This window comes from Crinia signifera, chromosome 1 (genome assembly GCF_055691185.1).
Source record: "Crinia signifera chromosome 1, ASM5569118v1, whole genome shotgun sequence".
Lineage (NCBI taxonomy): Eukaryota > Metazoa > Chordata > Amphibia > Anura > Myobatrachidae > Crinia > Crinia signifera.
The window spans coordinates 71,068,030-71,088,117 of NC_139217.1; the positions used below are offsets into that span (position 1 = coordinate 71,068,030).

General features: G+C 46.8%; 1 protein-coding gene across 6 annotated transcripts in view; it reads left to right on the plus strand.

Moving 5' to 3' along the window:
- Positions 1 to 16,254, plus strand: part of KCNIP4 (potassium voltage-gated channel interacting protein 4) — a 567,010-nt gene extending 550,756 nt beyond the window's left edge. For 4 of the 6 annotated variants that reach the window (XM_083161413.1, XM_083161412.1, XM_083161408.1 and 1 more), the window contains 4 exons: positions 1,164 to 1,271; positions 3,060 to 3,164; positions 7,911 to 7,991; positions 15,118 to 16,254. In XM_083161413.1, coding sequence (XP_083017539.1) covers positions 1,164 to 1,271; positions 3,060 to 3,164; positions 7,911 to 7,991; positions 15,118 to 15,165 — 342 coding nt within the window. In that variant the 3' untranslated portion in view covers positions 15,166 to 16,254. The remainder of the gene's footprint in view (positions 1 to 1,163; positions 1,272 to 3,059; positions 3,165 to 7,910; positions 7,992 to 15,117) is intronic. The other 2 variants (XM_083161411.1, XM_083161409.1) reach the window with 2 other exon arrangements.
- Positions 16,255 to 20,088: the final 3,834 nt, after the last annotated feature.

The following is a 20,088-nucleotide window of genomic DNA, read 5'->3' on the forward strand; positions in this document are numbered from 1 at the left end:
GGATTGCGGTAATACCGCATTGTGTACACACATACATTAAAATGTATGTGATGTACTGGTCATCCAGATCTGGTGGCTGCGGTTCAGCAGGACATGTGTAGACAGCCACATAGACCTACATGTGCAGGTTCCATCCTGCCAAACAGGTCCCACTGAAAGGAACCTGTTGAAGGCAATGTGTGGCTGTCATTTTTCATACCCAGCCTGTAACTTGTCAGGAGCTGATCGGCTGCCTGCGCTATCACCTTCCACTTTATCACCACTTCACCAGAAGTGGTGATAAAGTGGAAGGTACATCCGCCCCAGTGTTACACCATGAGGACCACCCCCTGATGTAGTCTGGCAGACAGATCCCATTGGGATGCTTGTCTCCTGATGTAACCAAAGATCACCTGCGGTATAACACCCAGTAAGCAGTATGCGGCCTTAATATGCCAATTTATATTCTCATTTACAATGAGCACATGGTGGTAGATTTATTGATAAGAATTGGAGAAGTTGCTCATTACAACCAACCAGCTTCTGCCATTTTTCAAGCACAGTCTGTACACTGACAAGTGTAAGCTAATTGGTCAGTAGTATGGCTCTCTCCACTTTATCTCTCTCCAGTATTTGACCAATCTCCCCCATAGTCACATTCCCTTTATCAGTCACATACTCAACTTAATTGCAAAATGGAACTAGTTCTTTAAAAGTCGCAACTATCCATCTAGGGTTGCACATACAGCATTAGGGGTGTACTTGGGGGGGGGTTCTAATTCCTTTGGAACGGGATGCATCGTCTTTCATGTGCATGTGCAAGTCCCCTTTGCAAACGTCTTCGGCAACTTGCACAGCCGCTGAGCTGTTCGCAGGGAGTGGCGGCAGGGTCGGACATTTAATGGGACTGTCTCTAGCCGCTGATTGGCATGATTATCACAGACCATTCACAGCCTTGCACAGGGTGGGATTTCACTATGGCAGGGCAGCAATTACATCGATCAGGCCTGAATAACCCCCTTGTCATCTCTGCTATAGGCTTGTTTTGTACTTGTATGTAATGTCTGTTTGGCTTTTACCTACAATAATATATAACATGTGACTTAATAAGTACTGTATAATACCTCATTTTAATCAATAAACGTATCACCTTGGTAATATGTCTATATTTCGCATCTATACAGGACTTTGTAATGGGTCTCTCCACACTGCTGCGAGGAACAATACAAGAAAAACTGAACTGGGCTTTTAATTTATATGACATAAATAAAGATGGATATATAACAAAAGAGGTAAGCCCCGCCTGGTGTATACTGCACACAATACAGGGAATGCTGATAAAAGGTTATTCCTGTTTTGTCATTGTTCCATTGTTGCCACCAAACTATGGTTTAATAATCACTTTCCCGTGCTATAATAAGTCATCATGCTTGTGAGAAACCACAGAATTCTACAATGCAATCATCCATATCAGATTCATAGTGGTTTTACATAAGGAGGTATGGGCTGCTTCTTAAGGCCCCCATACACTAGGCCAGTGGTTCTCAAACTCGGTCCCAACACAGTTCACATTTTCCAGGTCACCCGACAGGTGCACTCATTACTGACTGACACATTTTAAAAGATCCACAGGTGGAGCTAATTATGTCACTTGATTCTATGAGGAGACCTGCAAAACACACACTGCGTGGGGTCCTGAGGACTGACTTTGAGAACCTGTGCACTAGGCAATTCACCTGCAATTTGGGCTCTTTTCCTGCAATTGCGGCAATCAATCGCAGGAAAAGAGCTCAAATTGCAGGTGACTGACAGTAGGTGTGCGGTCCTGTAAGCATCGCACCAGAGCCTGCGAGTTGCACCGGCTGCACAAGAAATCTCTTAGATTGCTTCTGAGGCTTGGCTGGGATCGCATGTAAAAGGACCACATGTGATCCAGGCGGTCCAAAGGGGATCGACGGTGACTTCTCCGAGGGGAGAAGTCACAGTAGTGTATGGGCACCTTAACAGAGATCAGTCTGAGATAACATACAGACAGTGGCGTAACAATAGCCCCGTGATCATGGGGAGGCGCTGATTAAGTGTGGGCGCCGGGGATCTGCGGGGCAATCATGCGCTGCACTGCTGACCAACCTTGCCCCACTCTGTTCGTGACAGACTTCGCTCCTCTGTTCACCAGATCTACTTGTCTGCAGTCCCGGCTCTCCTCCTGTCAGGTTTGTTAATGAAAAGGGACCTCCCAAAATGGCCGCCCCCTATCAGCAGACCGTTTTTGAGGATGCTGGAGGAGGCCGCCGCCTCCTCTAGCAACCTCAAAATGTGCCTGCTGTTAGGGGGCGGCCATTTTGGGAGGTCCATTTTCATTAATAAGCCTGACAGGAAGAGATCCGGGACCGCAGACAAGTGACAAGTATATCTGCGGTCCTGGCGGCAGCGGCGAGCAGAGGGGTAAGTGCGGAGTTGAGGCGGGCTTTACTTTAAGGGGGGACGGCCTTTATTTTAGGGGGGGAGCGCCCAATAAATAGTTACGCCACTGCATACAGATTGTGCCTCAGAGGCAGCAGCAGAATACAGAAGCTTGCAAGAGGCATCTTATTACATAATACACCTACTGCAACATACTGTAGCATATTCAATCAGCCTATGCACTGTGTACACTGCGACCACCTCTGAATCAGGCCCAGCGTCTTTGTAGACCCACAGCCACACACCAACATACCTGTACTGTACTGGGGACTTAGGGCATACTTACTTACTTTGCTGCCACCACCACCAGAAGGAGGCAGCCAGGTTGTGCCGAGGGGGAGTGGCCAACACGAAGGAGGTCTGTTCTGAGGGTGTGGCATAATCATGGCTCTCCACTATACAGTGCAGAGAAAACCTGGAAAGATTTAGCCTATGTCATATTCATCATAGCTATTGCAAGACATGGAGGAGAAATAAAAAAAAACAGTCCCCTTTCCAAAGCATTAAATGGAACGCCTGAAATTGTATAAATGGGAGACTTGAAAGGAAATCAAAATACACATAGATATATACATCTGGCAACATTAAATGTATATAATGGCGCTGTGTGTTCACAGGAGATGCTTGACATCATGAAGGCAATTTATGACATGATGGGGAAATGTACGTACCCTGTTGTTAGGGAAGATACACCAAAACAACATGTGGAAACATTCTTCCAGGTAAGCATTCATCTTGAAATAATATAATATAGACAGGGTTTAAAGTGGGAGGAGGGGACTGGGTGGAACTGAGTTCCACCACCGGTTTTGGTAGGGGAAACTCAGTTCCACCTCCACCACTTCCTTTTCTGGCACGGTGTATGTGATGTCATGCCGTCACTACCACTGAATTGAAGAAAAGACAAAAGAAGTAGGCTTTGTGCATGCTGAAGACAATATGTTCTACTTATACATGTATGTGTGTCATACATGTATAAGGAGTACTAATGTGTAGTGTAACTTGAACAAGGGACACTACTGTATGTCATAATGTGACTACTATGTGGTGTAATATGAATCAGGAACACTACATGTGGTTAATATGATTGTGCTGTGTGGCATCATTTGAATTGGGGGCACTATTGTGTAACCACACCCCTCCCTTATACAACCACTGTCCCTTTCTAAAGTATGGCTGGTAGAGCACAAATGTGCAGTTTGCGTGTGTGTGTGTGTGGGGGGGGGGGGGGGATCCTGGCACCTCTCCTGGACCACTTTAAGCCCTGCGTATAGACAAATCAAATATACTATTATGTGTTACATATAATGCACACTGTGCAAAAGGGGTTATGAATTGCAACCTATACACATATTTTATAACTAGGTGATTCATCGCGCCCTACGGGCGCTCTTCACACCGTCGTAAGGGGCTGTGCCCCCTTAATTTGTGAACGTTTGTATATGAGAAATATGGTTAGAATTGTATGAAAGATGCCCTGTATTGCAACTTAGGTGTCCGCGAATCGCGGGAGGGGGGGTCGCGGAGGGTGCCACGAATTGCAGGAAGGGGGGTCGCGGGGGGTGCCGCGAATTGCAGGAGGGGGGGTTGTGGGGGGGTGGATGCTGCGAATCGCGGGAGGGGAGGGATTGCAGAGAATCGCGGGAGGGGGGTTGCGGGGTGGGTTGCCGCAAATCGCGGGAGGGGGGTTACGGGGGCGGGGGTTGCGGCGAATCATGGTAGGGGGGGTCGCGGGGGGTGTGCCGTGAATCACGGGAGGGGGGGTCACGGGGTGGGGTGCCGAGAATTGCGGGGGGGTGTGTGTGTGCCATGAATCGCGGGAGTGGGGGTTGCGGGGGGTGGGGGGGGTGTGACGCGAATCGCCACAAGAAAAAATCAACACAGAAAGGTCAACACATGTAAATGTTGACATAAGTGTGGCACTTCATTGGTGTCCATGTCGACACATGAGAATGAATATGAAAACATTCAAAAAATGAAAAAAAAAACTTCAAAAACTCATGTCAACCTTTTTCATTGTCGACCATAGCCATGTCAGTGTTTTCCATGTGCAATTTAATTCTGGAGCTGCCGCGAATTGCGGGAGGGGGGGTCGCGTGGGTGGGTGCCGCGAATCGCGGGAGGGGGGGTTACGGGGCGGGGGTTGCGGCGAATCATGGGAGGGGGGTCGCGGGGGTGTGCCGTGAATCACGGGAGGGGGAATCACGGGGTGGGGTGCCGAGAATCGCGGGGGAGGTGTGTGTGTGTGTGCCGCGAATCGCCGGAGGGGGGGTTGCGGGGGGTGTGACGCGAATCACCACAAGAAAAAAATCAACACAGAAAGGTCAACACATGTAAATGTTGACATAAGTGTGGCACTTCATTGGTGTCCATGTCGACACATGAGAATGAATATGAAAATATTCAAAAAATGACAAAAAAACTCATGTCAACCTTTTTCATTGTCGACCATAGCCATGTCAGTGTTTTCCATGTGCAATTTAATTCTGGAGCGGCCGCGAATCACGGGGGGTGCCGCGAATTGCGGGAGGGGGGGTCGCGGGGGTGGGTGCCGCGAATCGCGGGAGGGCGGGGTTCACAGGGGTTCCGTTGGGGGGTTGCCGCGAATTGCGGGAGGTGAGGGGTCACGGGGGTGCCGCGAATCGCGGGAGGGGGGGTTACGGGGGGTGTGACGCGAATCGCCACAAGAAAAAATCAACACAGAAAGGTCAACACATGTAAATGTTGACATAAGTGTGCCACTTCATTGGTGTCCATGTCGACACATGACAATGAATATGAAAAAATTAAAAAAATTAAAAATAAATCTTCAAAAACTCATGTCAACCTTTTTCATTGTCGACCATAGCCATGTCAGTGTTTTGCATGTGCCATTTAATCCTGGGGCTGCTGCGAATTGCGGGGGGGGGGGGGGTGCCGCGAATCGCGGGAGGGGGGTCGCAGGGGGGTGCCGCCAATCGTGCAAGGGGGGGTCGCGGGGGGGTTCTTTTTGCCGCGAATCGCGGGAGGGAGGTCGCGGGGGGTGTTTTTTCCGCGAATCGGGGGGGTCACGGGGGAGGGTTTGCCGCGATTCACGGGAGGGGGGGGTCGCGGGGTGGTGGTTATGCCGCGAATTGCGGGAGGGGTCGTGGGGGGGGTATTTTTGCAGCGAATCGCGGGAGGGGGGGTCGCGGGGGTGTTTTTGCTGCGAATCGCGGTAGGGGGGGTCGCGGGGGAGCGGGTGCTTTTGCCGCGAATCGCGGGAGGGGGGGGCGCGCGGGGGGGGGGAGGTTTTGCCGCAAATCGCGGGAGGGGGGCGCTCACCTGGTGGCTGTGGAGTAGCAGTGCTGGGCAACATGGGAAGGCAGTGGGTGTCTGGCACTGTCTGTGGGCTCACTGGGCTGGTTCTCTGTCACATACCTCCCAACATGACCCTCTCCAGGAGGGACACAATGCTCTGTTTCTAGACTTCCCCTTAATGTATGATTGCCATCACCTGTTTTAAACAGGTTAATTTCTCAGAAAGGTGTTCAGCACAGATGAAGGCAATCACACATTAAGAGGAAAGTCCAGGAACAGAGCGTTATAGACACAGACACCCACTTTGAGTGACAGATGTAGCCAAATATATAGGAGATGGCTACAAACTATTAAGGTGGCCATACACATGCAGATTTATCTTCAGATCTGGCTGGTTGGAACAAAAACATGGTTATGGATGAGAGCAAATGACAGTTGACCATTTGCTTGGAAATGCTGGAAAACTGACAAACTGTCACTCATCCATGGGTGTGGTATGGGGTTCCGACAGTCGGGATCCCGACAGTCATTAGCCCGATGTCGGGATCCCGACTACCCGGACTCAGACAGCATGGCAAGCACAAAAAAGCCCCTTGCAGCAGTGGCGTAGCTATGAATTGCCCCCCCCACCCCCCCTGCCCGCACTCCCCTCCGCTACGCGAGCCACCTATTCTATTCTCCCTCTATGGGGGTCGTGGATCCCCACGAGGGGAAATAGTGGGTGGCCATTGGGCACCCGGCTGTCGGCGTTTTGACAGTCGGGATTCCGATGTCGGGTAAATGACTGTCTGGATCCCGACTGTCGGGACCGCATCTGGCACCCCTCATCCATAACCATGTTTTTGTTCCGACCTGCCAGATCTGAAGATAAATCTTACTAGTGTATGGGCACCTTTACTCCTTTGTCGTACTAATCACACACTTTGTGAAACATAACTTTAATTTCCCTCTGAACTGAATAGTGGGGTATCTACCCTCAAATACACCCTCCTATATGTAGGGGGGGCACCATTAAAGCATTTACATTACATAATATGTCAAACATCGGGCACCACACTGGAACAGGGAATGCTATTAAGCTGACGGCTTCATCAGGGGTCCTCCTGGAGCAGAGAATGTAATCCTGTGGACGGAATACCCACCATCCAGGAATTGTTCTTTTTATTTGCAAGGTTTTATTAAAATGTAAAAAATACAGTAATACTACTTTTACACCAAATTGCTGGGTTGTACTTGGGATTTTGAACATGCCTCCAAGCCAGGTGTGACCTATCTTGTGACCTTTTTAGACCGGCAGAGGCGGGTCCTGAGCCGGAGCTGGGAAATGAGAGCAGTGAACAGGTCCCAGGTTACCCGTTTACACTGCAGCGGGAGCTTGTTTCCACCCCACTTACCTCCCATGGCCAATTAACATAAGGGGATAAAATGACGATCCTTCGTGTCCATTCAAGATTGCAGGACATATGTACGAATCAACACTCCATCGGCCAAACTCAGCAGGGCTTTCCATAGGCGCCAGGACAACATTTACTATCATTCAAACAGTAGTTGCAAACTCTGCAGTGTATTCAGCTCAAAATGCGCTTCTCAAGTAGGACCGCATTTGGCAGAAGCATGCACTCATCAGTCAGATCCGTGTAGTGTTTCTGTGTGCAAAATGTAAAAGAAAAAAGTTCTAAATAAAAAAAACAGCATGGGTTCCCCCTCCTAAGCATAACCAGCCCCGGGCTCTTTGAGCTGGTGCTACAAATACAAGGTTAAAAAGGTCGTAGGCTCCCCCTGTGATCCTGGACCACAAACCTAGGGCACTGTTTTATTGTACGGGTACAGTGTGTGTGTGGTGTGGGCACGCCTGGTCCCAGAGTCCTGTGTGCATGGCACACCTTGCATCATAAAGATGCCTATGTCGCCCACTGGTGTTTGGAAATTAGTATAAGATTTGTCATCCAACGGTGATTCAGTTTCTTAATGTATCTATATATATATATATATATATATATATATATATATATATATATATATATGACAGTATGTTGAGATATTAAGTATAATAAGCAAATAATAAAGGAACTGTGAATTTAAAATAAATAAGTTGCTTACCAAATTCTTTTCGTTTTCATTGAAGGAAAATGAATCTTTATACTGAACAGAGGATATTGCGTTATCATATTCACAATACACCATCATAGTCTGTGTTTATTTTGCAGAAAATGGATATAAATAAGGATGGGGTGGTGACTATAGAGGAATTCATAGAAAGCTGCCAAAAAGTAAGTATTATGATTGGGCGAGGAACATGACTTTCCAGGGCACTTGTTACCTATGACCAGTACACCAGATAGCGGGATAGGTCACTAGGTAGACCCTATGGGAACCCCCAGCGTTTCATGGGTGTCCACATTAAAATGCTGGGTGTTCCCATGGTAATTCACCTGTGACAAAGGTGCCGGGGGTGGGCAGCTGACACCCCCCCCACCTTCCAGTACAAGGGCGCCACAAATCTGAGTCACCAGAGAGGGCCTTAGATTTGCAAATGCTTTAGAAATTATTTGATGATCAGCAACCATCGAATGATTCCTGCCCTGCATGCAAGGCTGTGAATGGATGTTTATGCAAAACATCCATTCTTATTCATGCAGGGATATTCGCCGTGTGACGTGGCGGACGTTCGTGCAAGATTTGCGAGTCAACCAGAATGACCTTCTAAGTGTACTAGTTCCATAATATACAGTAATTGCTCCGGTTACTTACACTCGGTACACCTGTTACCTAAGCTCGGTAAACTGGATACCGATGCTCAGTGCACCTGTTACCTACACTCAGTGCACCTGTTGCCTACCCTCAGTGCACCTGTTACCTACAGTCAGTGCACCTGTTGCCTACCCTCAGTGCACCTGTTACCTACCCTCAGTGCACCTGTTGCCTACCCTCAGTGCACCTGTTACCTACAGTCAGTGCACCTGTTGCCTACCCTCAGTGCACCTGTTACCTACCCTCAGTGCACCTGTTGCCTACCCTCAGTGCACCTGTTGCCTACCCTCAGTGCACCTGTCGCCTTCCCTGAGTGCACCTGTCGCCTTCCCTGAGTGCACCTGTCGCCTTCCCTCAGTGCACCTGTCGCCTACCCTCAGTGCACCTGTCGCCTACCCTCAGTGCACTTGTCGCCTACCCTCAGTGCACCTGTCGCCTACACTCAGTGCACCTGTCGCCTACCCTCAGTGCACCTGTTACCTACCCTCAGTGCACCTGTTGCCTACCCTCAGTGCACCTGTTGCCTACCCTCAGTGCACGTGTTACCTATGCTCAGTGCACCTGTTGCCTACGCTCAGTAAACTATGTTTCCTAGGCTCAGTGCAACTGTTGCCTACGCTCAGTGCACTTGCTACCTACACTCAGTGCACCTGTTGCCTACCCTCAGTGCACTGTTACCTACACTCAGTGCACTTGTTACCTACAGTCAGTGCACCTGTTGCCTACCCTCAGTGCACTTGTTGCCTACACTCAGTACACCCGTTACCTACCCTCAGTGCACCTGTTGCCTACACTCAGTAAACCTGTTGCCTACGCTCAGTGCACTTGTTAACTACACTCAGTGCACTTGTTAACTACACTCAGTGCACTTGTTAACTACACTCAGTGCACCTGTTGCCTACCCTCAGTAAACCTGTTACCTATGCTCAGTGCACCTGTTGCCTACGCTCAGTGCACCGGATGCCTGGCATTGAACCACCCTAATATATGTGTATTGGTTTAAATAATCCCCCCCAAATTAAACCAGGCACCCCGCAGGTTTACTTACATGGGGCTGGCCGGTGGTGGTCGGCAGCAGCAGGACCCAGTGGCCAGTGTGGCGGCCGTAATGATGCCGGAGGCTGTGTGGTAGCCAGAGAGGTGCGCAGGTTGTGTGGTGGCCGGAGAGGTTAGGCCGGGCTGTGCAGCGTGACCTCTGACCACGTCACATTGTGCAGAGCCGCATACGAGCAGTGTCTGAGCTGCTGCTGATCCTGGGATTGGAAACCCTATTCCCAATACTCAGTGTACCTGTTACAGGGGTCTCACACGTAACAACCCTAGTGTGTATACAGCAGCGGCCAACCATGTACTGCATACATGTTATCATGTATGTAAAATACATGATGGATGGATCCCTCAGGGATGAGCAGAGCTGAATGCATCCGGCGCCCTGGAATCAGCATGAGCCTTCACACACTCTTTTAATGTCCGCTCCCGGACTCCCATTGGCTAGTTTTACAGGAGCCTGAGGGCAGGCTTATGCCGATTCCCGGGGCGCCATGCAAACAGTGATGCCGATCCCTGGGGCGTATCCATTTATGCAGCCCAGGGGTAAATGAGACATATTCTCTGTAGAGTGCTGCAGAAAACGTGTGCACTATATAAATGATTGTAAATAAACTTACATTGGTCTGGGGGCTTAGGTATAAAACATTAAACACTATCTTCATTTCTAATGGATGGCTTTATAGCACCAGTAACCTAAGAGATGCCATTTATGTAATCTCAGCTCAATTTTTATTCACCAAGAGACCACACTGCTGCAAAAATAAACCAAAAAAACTATTTACCAAAAAATAAATAAAACATGAGATACTGTAGAGCTCATTTTTTTAGAGAATAAATCTGATAAGCTTTATAGTCACCCTTCGCTGCAATGTAATGTGACGCAGTAAAGAAGCAGTGTAGTTACATCACTGAGGGAACTTTCTATTACCCAATACATTACATTGGTTACATTACATTCATCTTCAGCACATCATAGAGGAAATGTAGAAAATATAGAGGGAAAGGCAATACACTTACAGGCTGCTGCAGCACCCATCCTTGTTATAGCTAAACCAGGCTGAAAATGACTCTGTGGGCGAGATTTATTGTGTTGACCGTTTTTCCGAAAATGCGATTTTTGCTCAAATCGCCCTGTATCGCCGTTTTTTAAAATCGCATTTTTTTCCAGAAATCGCATATTTAATGAGGTGTGTATTCCGGCATGAAAAGATTTTCGGGATGATAAGTGCGATTTTTTAGTCATGAAAAGGTGCGATTTTGTTAAAATGTGCGATTTTGTGATTAAAAAAAAAAAAAATTGGCTTGAGGTCCCCCCTCTTGTACATAACCAGCCCCGGGCTCATTGAGCCGGACCTGAGGGTAGATTTATTAAGCTCAGTGAAGTGATAAAGTGTCTGGTCTTTATCACCGGCCAATCAGCTCCTACCTGTCATTTTTCAAACCAAGCATGTAACTTCACAGTTATGAGCTGATTGGCCGGTGATAAAGTACCAGCCATATTATCACTTCACCGAGCTTAATAAATTTGCCCCCTGGTTCCAAAAATACGGGGGACAAAAAGCGTAGGGGTCCCTCGCATTTCTGAAACCAGCCCCGGACTCTTGGACCGTTCCTGGTTCCAAAAATACGGGGGACAAAAAATCTGTGGGTCCCCCGTATTTTGAAACCAGCACCGGGCTCCAACAGCCCGCAGTGTCATGCCACAGCCGGGGGACACTTTTTACATAAGGTCCCCCGGCCATACCATGAGCAACGTTGCTGGTCAGCCTTGGACGGGGTACCTGGAGGAGTGGGGACCCCCCCAATAAAGGGGTCCCCCCCAGGCTTCACCCGTCCAGGGCTGAAGCCCGGGGCTGTCACCGGCGTCCCTGGCCATTGGACGCCGGCCTGATAGGGTTAAATTCACATTCCTAACATTGCTTAATACAGGAGAACTACAAGTGCCAGCAGACCTCCCCCGCATGCTGGCACTTGGAGAACACTGCAGCCTGCACAGATCTGACTGGTCCATGCAAGCTGCCGGCTCGTATTTGTATTTAGCGCCCGGATATGCGGCCACCAAATAAGAGTACGACTCCATACGATATTGATCAATACGAATCTGAAAACTACAAATAAAAATATAAATTATCCCCCGGAATACGAATTTGTAAATGAAATACTCCACCAATAAGTTTTGTATTCAGAATACGACTAACCTTATTCGTATTCTTAGTAAATCTTGCTCTTAGTGTGCCTTGAGGACCGAGGTTGGGAAAGCCTGGTGTAGCCAATACTGTTGCAATGCATGCACTGAGCATAGTCATCCTAAGATTGCTCTGGGCAGTGCACTACATCCTAGTGTCAGCGGCTCCACACCCTCAATGTCATGTCACAACATTACATGTCAGGGCGGCTGGCCAGAGCCCTGCTCTGCACTGTGTGAGATAACCTCATACTTGCCGACTTTTGAGCCAGCTTGCCAGCTCTGTTTGGCAGGGGGGGCGGGGCCATATCTGGGAGTGAAAAAGAGACGGTTTGGGGGTGGGGCCACATAGATGCTGTCCTGTTAGGGGTGTGCCTACAGCGGCGCATCATTTTAGCCCCGCCCCTGCCATGCAATGCCGGTATTTCAGCCATTGCACGGCAAAATGCAGCGATCGTGGCTTTTTACCCGCGGACCCCCCCCCCCGCCGAGGGACAGATCGCGGGAGATGGGGGGATATGCGGGAGGATTGCCACCCTTTCCAGGGGGCTGGGAGGGGGACCTGCAAGGGGGACCTATTCTGGGAGGTTAGGCAACCCTGGATAACCTTAATCTGATAGGTGTATGAATAGTGAGCAAACAAAAACTTTGTATTAAAGTTTATAATGCAAAAAAGTAGAGGATAACATTACATTGTATATTCAGGGCCGCTGAGAGGGGGGGTAGGTACTAATTACCCAGACCCGGGCTTGCTGGAGGGCCCGGCGGGGGGGCATGGTCCCCCCCCCCCTTCCCCCTCAGGCAGCAGCAGCACACACCTCTACAGCATGTGCTGTACTGACAGCAGGCTCAGCATGAGTGTCTTCACTGACAGTGTGAGAGCTCATGCTGAGCCTGCTGTCAGCACAGCACATGCTGTAGGTATGTACTGCCGCTTCTGAGGGGAGGGGGCAACAATAACAGTCCCCTCTCGACTTTAAAGTGTTTTTTTTTTCTCCACACAACCCCTAAATGTTTTTTGGGGCGTGGCCTAATCATGGGAGGTGGCCAAGCCTCCCGCAAATTAGGGAACACCCCCACATTTTTACCGGGGCCCCGCATACCTCTCGGCAGCCCTGTGTATATTACTGATAATGTCTGATAGAGCAGGATGTCATTTTCATTGAATGGGAGTAAAAATCCCTAGAATTGTGTGTACTCTCTCTTCTAGAACATAGGTGTTTATGTATTATTATTATTATTAATGATGGTTCCATTAATAATGCCAATGGCCTATAATAGTCGTAATATAATTTCTAGATTGTTTTTTTGTGAACTATTGAAAACATGTCTTTCTGTACAGTTTATATAGAAGTCTGATACATTCTCCTGTACTCAATTGTCCATGTTACAAAATACTGTAGCTTTCAATAAGATTTAGAGACAAAAATCAGGTTCATTATTGTTTAAATGAAAACCCTTGAGAAGAATTGTATGTTCATTTGTTATACATGTATTAACAATCAAGAGCTGCTACACAACCAAAGCACAGTGAGTCTCACCCATCTCCGGCCATAGCTCTTATCCCATCATCTCCTACCTTGTCTTCTGCAACCTCCTGCTACTGTGTCTGACAGTCTCATCTAATCCTGCATCAATCCATATTCCAAACACTCCACATCTAGGGATGGCCATCGACCATCGATGAATCAAAATCATTGATACTTCATGGCCGATGTCGAATACTTTTGCCATCGATAGTTTTCCTCCATCGATGGAATAGCAAAACAATGTTTTGCTTTTTTTTTCTTTCAAAGTGCCAGGACACGGAGCATAGCCCCACCCCCCGATACCCGCAAAGCCCTACTCCCTGTGTTTTGATTGGCCCACAGGCCAATCAATCAAATACAATGGATGACCATCGATATGTAAAAATATCGATGGTCATCCATTGCATAGTTAAGCACTATCGATGGCCAGTTGCAGAATTGCCATAGATGGAAACAATCGATGGCAATGATGGCCATCCCTATCCACATCTGCTGCACTGCTGTGCAGATCCCTATACCACAAGCATGGCCAAACAATGGCCCCTCCAGCTGTTGTGAAACTACAAGTCCCATCATGCCTTGCCACAGTTTTGCTATTAGGGAATGCTAAACCTATGGCAAGGCATGCTGGGGTATGCAGTTTTACAACAGCTGGAGGTCCACAGTTTGGACATGCCTGCTATACCATAGCTCCCTATACCTGTGTCCCCCAAAAAACAATAAGAGTTTTTTAACCCATACCGCCCAACTGTCCCGATTACAGTGGGACATTACCGCTAATAGCATACTGTCCCGCTGTCCCAGGGGTCGCCGCCTTTCTGTTTGCTTTCCTTTTGCTGTAATATAGCTGGGACCTTTTTTGTTGTTGCTGCGATGCATATAGGAAGCTACATAGCATGGCACCGTGATCACACACTCCCATTATGCCATTCACTACAGTTGTAGTTCAATAACACGGCCAAAGATTTGGACGCATGCAGCATTTTATACACAGCAAAGCTGTGGCTGGGCACATCTGTATTGAGGCCTATTTCACACCTGATCACATGGCTGTATTTTAGCTGGCTGGCAATTATCAATAGACTGTGCATGCGTACAGCCCATAGTACGCCTGTGTGAGGCTGTTATGTCATAACATCCTGGTACTTTGTGAATTGCTGGTTGTACGCAAGGTGATTTACAGGAAGCCGACGTTTGGAGCTGGTTACCTTATGTTTTCTAGGAGTGTCAGGGAAAACACAGGCCTTTAAATGGAAATCGTGTGACGTCAGCCCCAATAAGCCTGTTTCTATCGCAGTTGCAGAGTAAGTCCTGGGCTGCGCACAGACTGCACACACTGGGGAAATTATCTGGCGGTGAGCGTCTTGCATATGGATCTACAGCTATTGGAAGGATTGTGATATTTTTGCAACCCGTGCTAAGCGATTCGCAGGCTTGCACGGGGCAGGATTTCACCCTGGTGGGGCGGTGTATACCTGGTCGCCGGGCTCAGAAAATGATCAGCTAGGCCTTAAGCCTCTGTGCTATGTTTTAGACATGCTTGTAAAGCGTCTTTGAGTCTTGTGAGAGAAAAGCGCTATATAAATGAAATTATTATTATTATTATAATGGGGCAGATGTATTAAGCTTTAACAAGAGATAAATCCAAGGGAGATAAGGAGAAATAAACGTCCAGCCAATCACCTGCTAACTGCCATGTTACAGCCTGTGTTTGAAAAAAGTCAGTAAGGAGCTGATTGGCTGGACGTTTATCTCTCCTTATCACCCTTGCATTTATCTCTTGTTAAGGCTTAATGCATCTGCCCCAATGGATGAAGCATCTACTAGACAAATGACTTCCTTGTTTTAACTATGGTTTACTTGTCTTTTCTCTCTATACAGGATGAAAATATCATGTGCTCTATGCAGCTGTTTGAGAACCTGATTTAGCTCATACGCGCGAGCTACGAAGAAGAGACGTTTTATCTATTTTTGACAATAATTTGAAGCTGCAATTTCCATCATACCACGAATAGACTGTTCATCTTTATACTAAGTCATATATTATGCAAAGTAGCTTTTTTATGATGCCTTCCAAAAATCAGGTTTCACGAGTGTTTCAAGTTTATTTTCAGGCTTAATACGTTTCAAGTTGAGAGGTTTTGTTTCACTGTCCACTGTTCTTGATCCGAGAAGCGGTTTACTATTGTTGATCATTGTTATGCTAATTTATTTCATATAGATCGGTAGATTACATTTATTTTGGTTATGAAAAGAAAATACAAGTTCTACCCCTAGTACTGATTTTATTCCTTCTACCTGAAAGTGGTTCTACAACACTAGCACTGGGAGCCGTGATGTTAGTTACGTCTGGGGAACTGTGGGCTGGAATCTGCACCAGGGACTTTTTTTTTAAAAAGTGGCGCAGAAGAAATATGGTGATTTGGCCTGTAACAACCAACCAGGCGCTTCTTTTTATTTTCAAAATTGTACCAGAAATATGATTGGTTGCTAAGGTATGTTATGGTATCTAATATACTAATTTAACTGAACATAAGTATATTTATGTCTCTGTTGCCTAGTGGGGCTAAAGAGAAGACCGAAAAGGTCATTGAATATCAAAGAGTTGAAGGTAAAAATGTTGATTGACCAAGGTGTCTTAAAGTGCACATCTACTGTATACTCGATCTATTTATTGTATTCTAGCCTCCATGGCTTTGTGTTCCTGTTCCCATTACACTGCTTTCTAGTATACGTGTTTCAGCACCTGAACACGGAAACTACTTGATCTGAAGGTCAAGTTTTAGCCACCCACCATAGGAATTATGCAGAGACCAGAAACCAGAGGTCCAGAAAGTTTGTATACACTAAGGACCTTATTCAGTTCCGTTTGCAGATTGCCTGCGTTCACAAGGGGTCCGATGTTTGCGCTATGTGCATGCACATTTCTGCACATGTGCATACGTTGGATGCACGCACCCAACACAGCGGGTGGACGCGGAGGGGCGCTGGGAAATGTCCAGAGTTTCATGCTAATGAGGCCGTGACGCTAGTGGGGGGGGGGGGGGGGGGGGGGGGTTGCTCAGAGCAACCTTACATATGCGTGCACCTTCCACATCTTTCGATGGTTGTCGAAAGATGTGGGAGGTTCCCCCTGCCCTGTGTTACTGTGTAACATCCATTCAAAGGCCCCTGCGAACAAGTTGCCCTTGTGAATGGGCGGGGTTTAGTTGATTCGCAATAATAATAATAATAACAATAATAATTTTTTGTCACTACAACATTAAAAAATGTAAAGTGAAATTGACAAGGAAGAAAAGAAAAGAAGAAAGAATACTCACAATTCATATACCACAATTCAAACACAGAATAACAGATGGGAAAAAACTGTTCCGCAACCGGCTAGTACGGCAACTCAAGCACCTGTAACGTTTCCCAGAGGGCAACAGGGAGAAAAGAGAATAGCAGGGATGACTAGGGTCTAAAATAATTTTTTTAGCCTTTGCTTTTCCCCTCCTCAAAAAAATATCTGCCATCTTAGGCAGAGGTTGGCCAATGACCTTTTCAGCAGCCCTAACTATCCTGTCTAGGGATCTCCGACCAGAGCACTAAAAATTTCCATACCATACCGCAATGGTATAAGTCAACAGACTCTCGATTACACAGCAGTAAAAGTTCATAAGCATAGGCCTAGATAGGCCAGCTGCCCGTAATCTTCGCAGAAAAAAAGGGCGTTGCTGAGCCTTTCCAACTGCCATTGCGGTATGTATGGACCAGGACAGATCTTCCGAGAATGTAATACTTAAAAATGTAGTATTAGTAACCCTCTCCACCTCATCACCATTTAAAACCAGAGGATTGATAGTCGAACTTCTCGATCTTCTAAAGTCAATAACCACCTCCATAGTCTTTTTACCATTTAGGAGAAGGTTATTAACCTCACCCCATTCAATTAATTGCTGCACCTCTGACCTATAGCTATCTTCCTTTCCCCCTCTGATCTGAGGTGTACAAAGAGTACAAAAAAGGACTCAGAACACAGCCTTGAGGGACACCTATGTTTAGGACAAGTTCTGACGAGGAAAAAGAACCCACCCTAACTGACCGAGAACAATTTGTCAAAAAGTACAACAGCCAGTCACAGATGGGAAGATTGTAACCTATCTCCCGAAGCTTCGCGATCAACACCGCAGGCACAACGGTATTAAAAGCGGAGCTACAGTCCACAAATAATAATCTAACATAGGAGTCCTTAGTTTCCAAATGACAGAGAATCCTATGAAGGACAGTAAGAGCAGCATCCTCTAGGTGATACAAGACCACTCTCTCAAAACACTTCAGTGCGAATTTGCATCCAAGCGAATCAACCAGAATAACCCCTAAATATGGAGCATGTTCTACTACACGTTATGGAAGGGATGGACTTCTCCTCACATTACTTACAATAGGGCAGATCTATTAAGCCTGGTGAAGAGCGAAAGTGGAGATAAAGTAGAATTAAAGTGGAAGGTGATAACACTCCAGCCAACTTCTAACTGTCATTTTTTCAAACATAGCTGATTGGCTGGTGCGTTTTCAACTTCCACTTTTTCTCTTCACCAGGCTTAATACATCTGGGGGGATGCGGCTGCCGTAGGGAATGGAGGGATCACAGGCCAGATGCACTAAGCTTCAAAAGTGATAAAATGGAGAGTGATAAACAACCAATCAATCAGCTTCTGTCTGACATTTTTCAAACACAGCCTGTGACATGGCAGGTAGGAGCTGATTGGCTGCCTGTTTATCACTCTCCATTGTATCACTTTTGAAGCTTAGTGCATCTGGCCCCACATCTGGTATTGGAGATATCTTTAGTGGTCCCACATACATACAATCAAAATATTTGTGGCTAGAAGGGCCCCTCTGAAGGAGAAGGGGAAATCTAGCCGGCCACATGAAAATACGCATGTGGGGACTGGTTTATATGCTACAGCTGTTACGGCGGTCTTCGCACTAGTCGTCCTTTTACTAGGAGAATGTGCTGATTTGATACATGACACTTGTATATCTGTGTGTGAAGGAGTCTGAATCTGTATATGAACTGCTACGATGCAGCATCCACTGCTTTTTTCCATGCCGCATTCTGTTGTGCTCCGTATATACCCAAGGTGTATTGAGACTAAATTTATGAAGACATCTCTGTGGGTTTATAAAAGTCTTGTATTCCCCTCTGACATTCTGTTCTCGTACACACACTAGGGGTGTATTCAATGAAGCTGGCGAGAAACAAGCAATCCTCGCCGGTTAACCCCTGCACCGGCCGCTCACCCTATTTAATGCACCGGGGAAATCCTCGCTGTCACAGGAGAGCGAGGATTCCCCATAACAGCGAGCAGGGATCCCGCTGCGTATAGCCATGAGCCTCAATGTTTTAGCAGCCGCACAGGCCATTTCCCCCTCGCTCCAAAAACCTAGTGAGGGGGAAACTGTGTGTGCAGGGAGGTCAGTTGAATACTGACCCTGCAAGCTATGAAAGCGAGCAGGAAGCATTGCTCGCTGTCACAGTTCGCAGAAAGCATTGAATACACACCCATAGACACATGAATCTCTGTAATACGACGTGCTGTATAATCTGTCCTTTTACACAATCAGTGGAACGGACACTTCTTCTGCTTTCACTTTCTCTGGATTAAAATGTGGCAGTCATCAATCCTGTAACTGCAAGCGCCAAAACCGCAGGCAGTTATTTTTTTCAAATTAAAACAGAAAATCAAACTTCTGAATCAATAATCAATTATGATTACTGGGCAAGAGTAGTTCAACTTACAATAATCAGCATGGAACGGAATTTGCGATTGTATTGGTGTGGAAGCAGGACTACTGCACAGGTGCAGTCCCAATAATCAATTCTGAATGCTGGGCGAGAGTACTGTAGTTCAACTTGACTGCTCTCTGACATAGTGAAATACAATTGCGCTTTAACTGACCTAGGAGCAGGTGTATTAATCCCGGTGAAGTGATAAAGTGGTAGATGATAACGCACCAGCCAATCAGCTCCTGTCATTTTTCAAAACCACCCTGTAACTTGACAGTTAAGAGCAGATTGGCTGCTGCATTATCACCTTCCACTTTATCACTTCTACCAGGCTTAATACATCTGTCCCAGAGTTCCAAGCATGCAAATGCATAGCCAAGGCCTAAGTCTCACTTGGCATGATTTGCTGCAATTATACAAGTTATATTATAAACCAGTTCTCCTGATCCCTGGACCATATCATACCAGTCATCCACCACTGCAGGAAAGCTTCCAGTGGGTGCATTACAGTGCAAAGGTCCGATGCAAGGTTACTGCTGACAACTGATTTCTGTGCAAGACCCCTCAACACTCAGAGATTCAAAGACCAAAGCCCTGCACACATGCATCGATTTTTCCCGATTTTCAATTCCATTTTGCTTATAGAAGAAAAATCTAATCGAATCCTAAACTAAATCGAATGGTTTTTGTGTCACTTTCGATCTACATTCGATTCGATGCGCGCTCCCGTTTTCACAAAATCAAACAGAAAAATCTACTGTGCAGCCAAGGAAATATCGAATTTGATCTAGTGAATGTGTACAATGTACCATGAATGTAAATCGAATTCGATATCTAATGCAAAAGTACAGATCTAATGCCAAATCGAATGGAAAGATCTAATGCCGTATCTAATAGAAAATCAAATCAAACATCGAATCAAAAGCAAATCGATGTGTGTGTACAGGGCTTAAGCAGGTTTTTGATGGTGGATCCAATCAAAGTACAAAACCTTCTTTTCTACAGGTGTCTTCTTAAATCCCGGATATGGTCATTAGTATCCCATGTGTTACCATGACAGTATTCTCTCCAGGACTCGC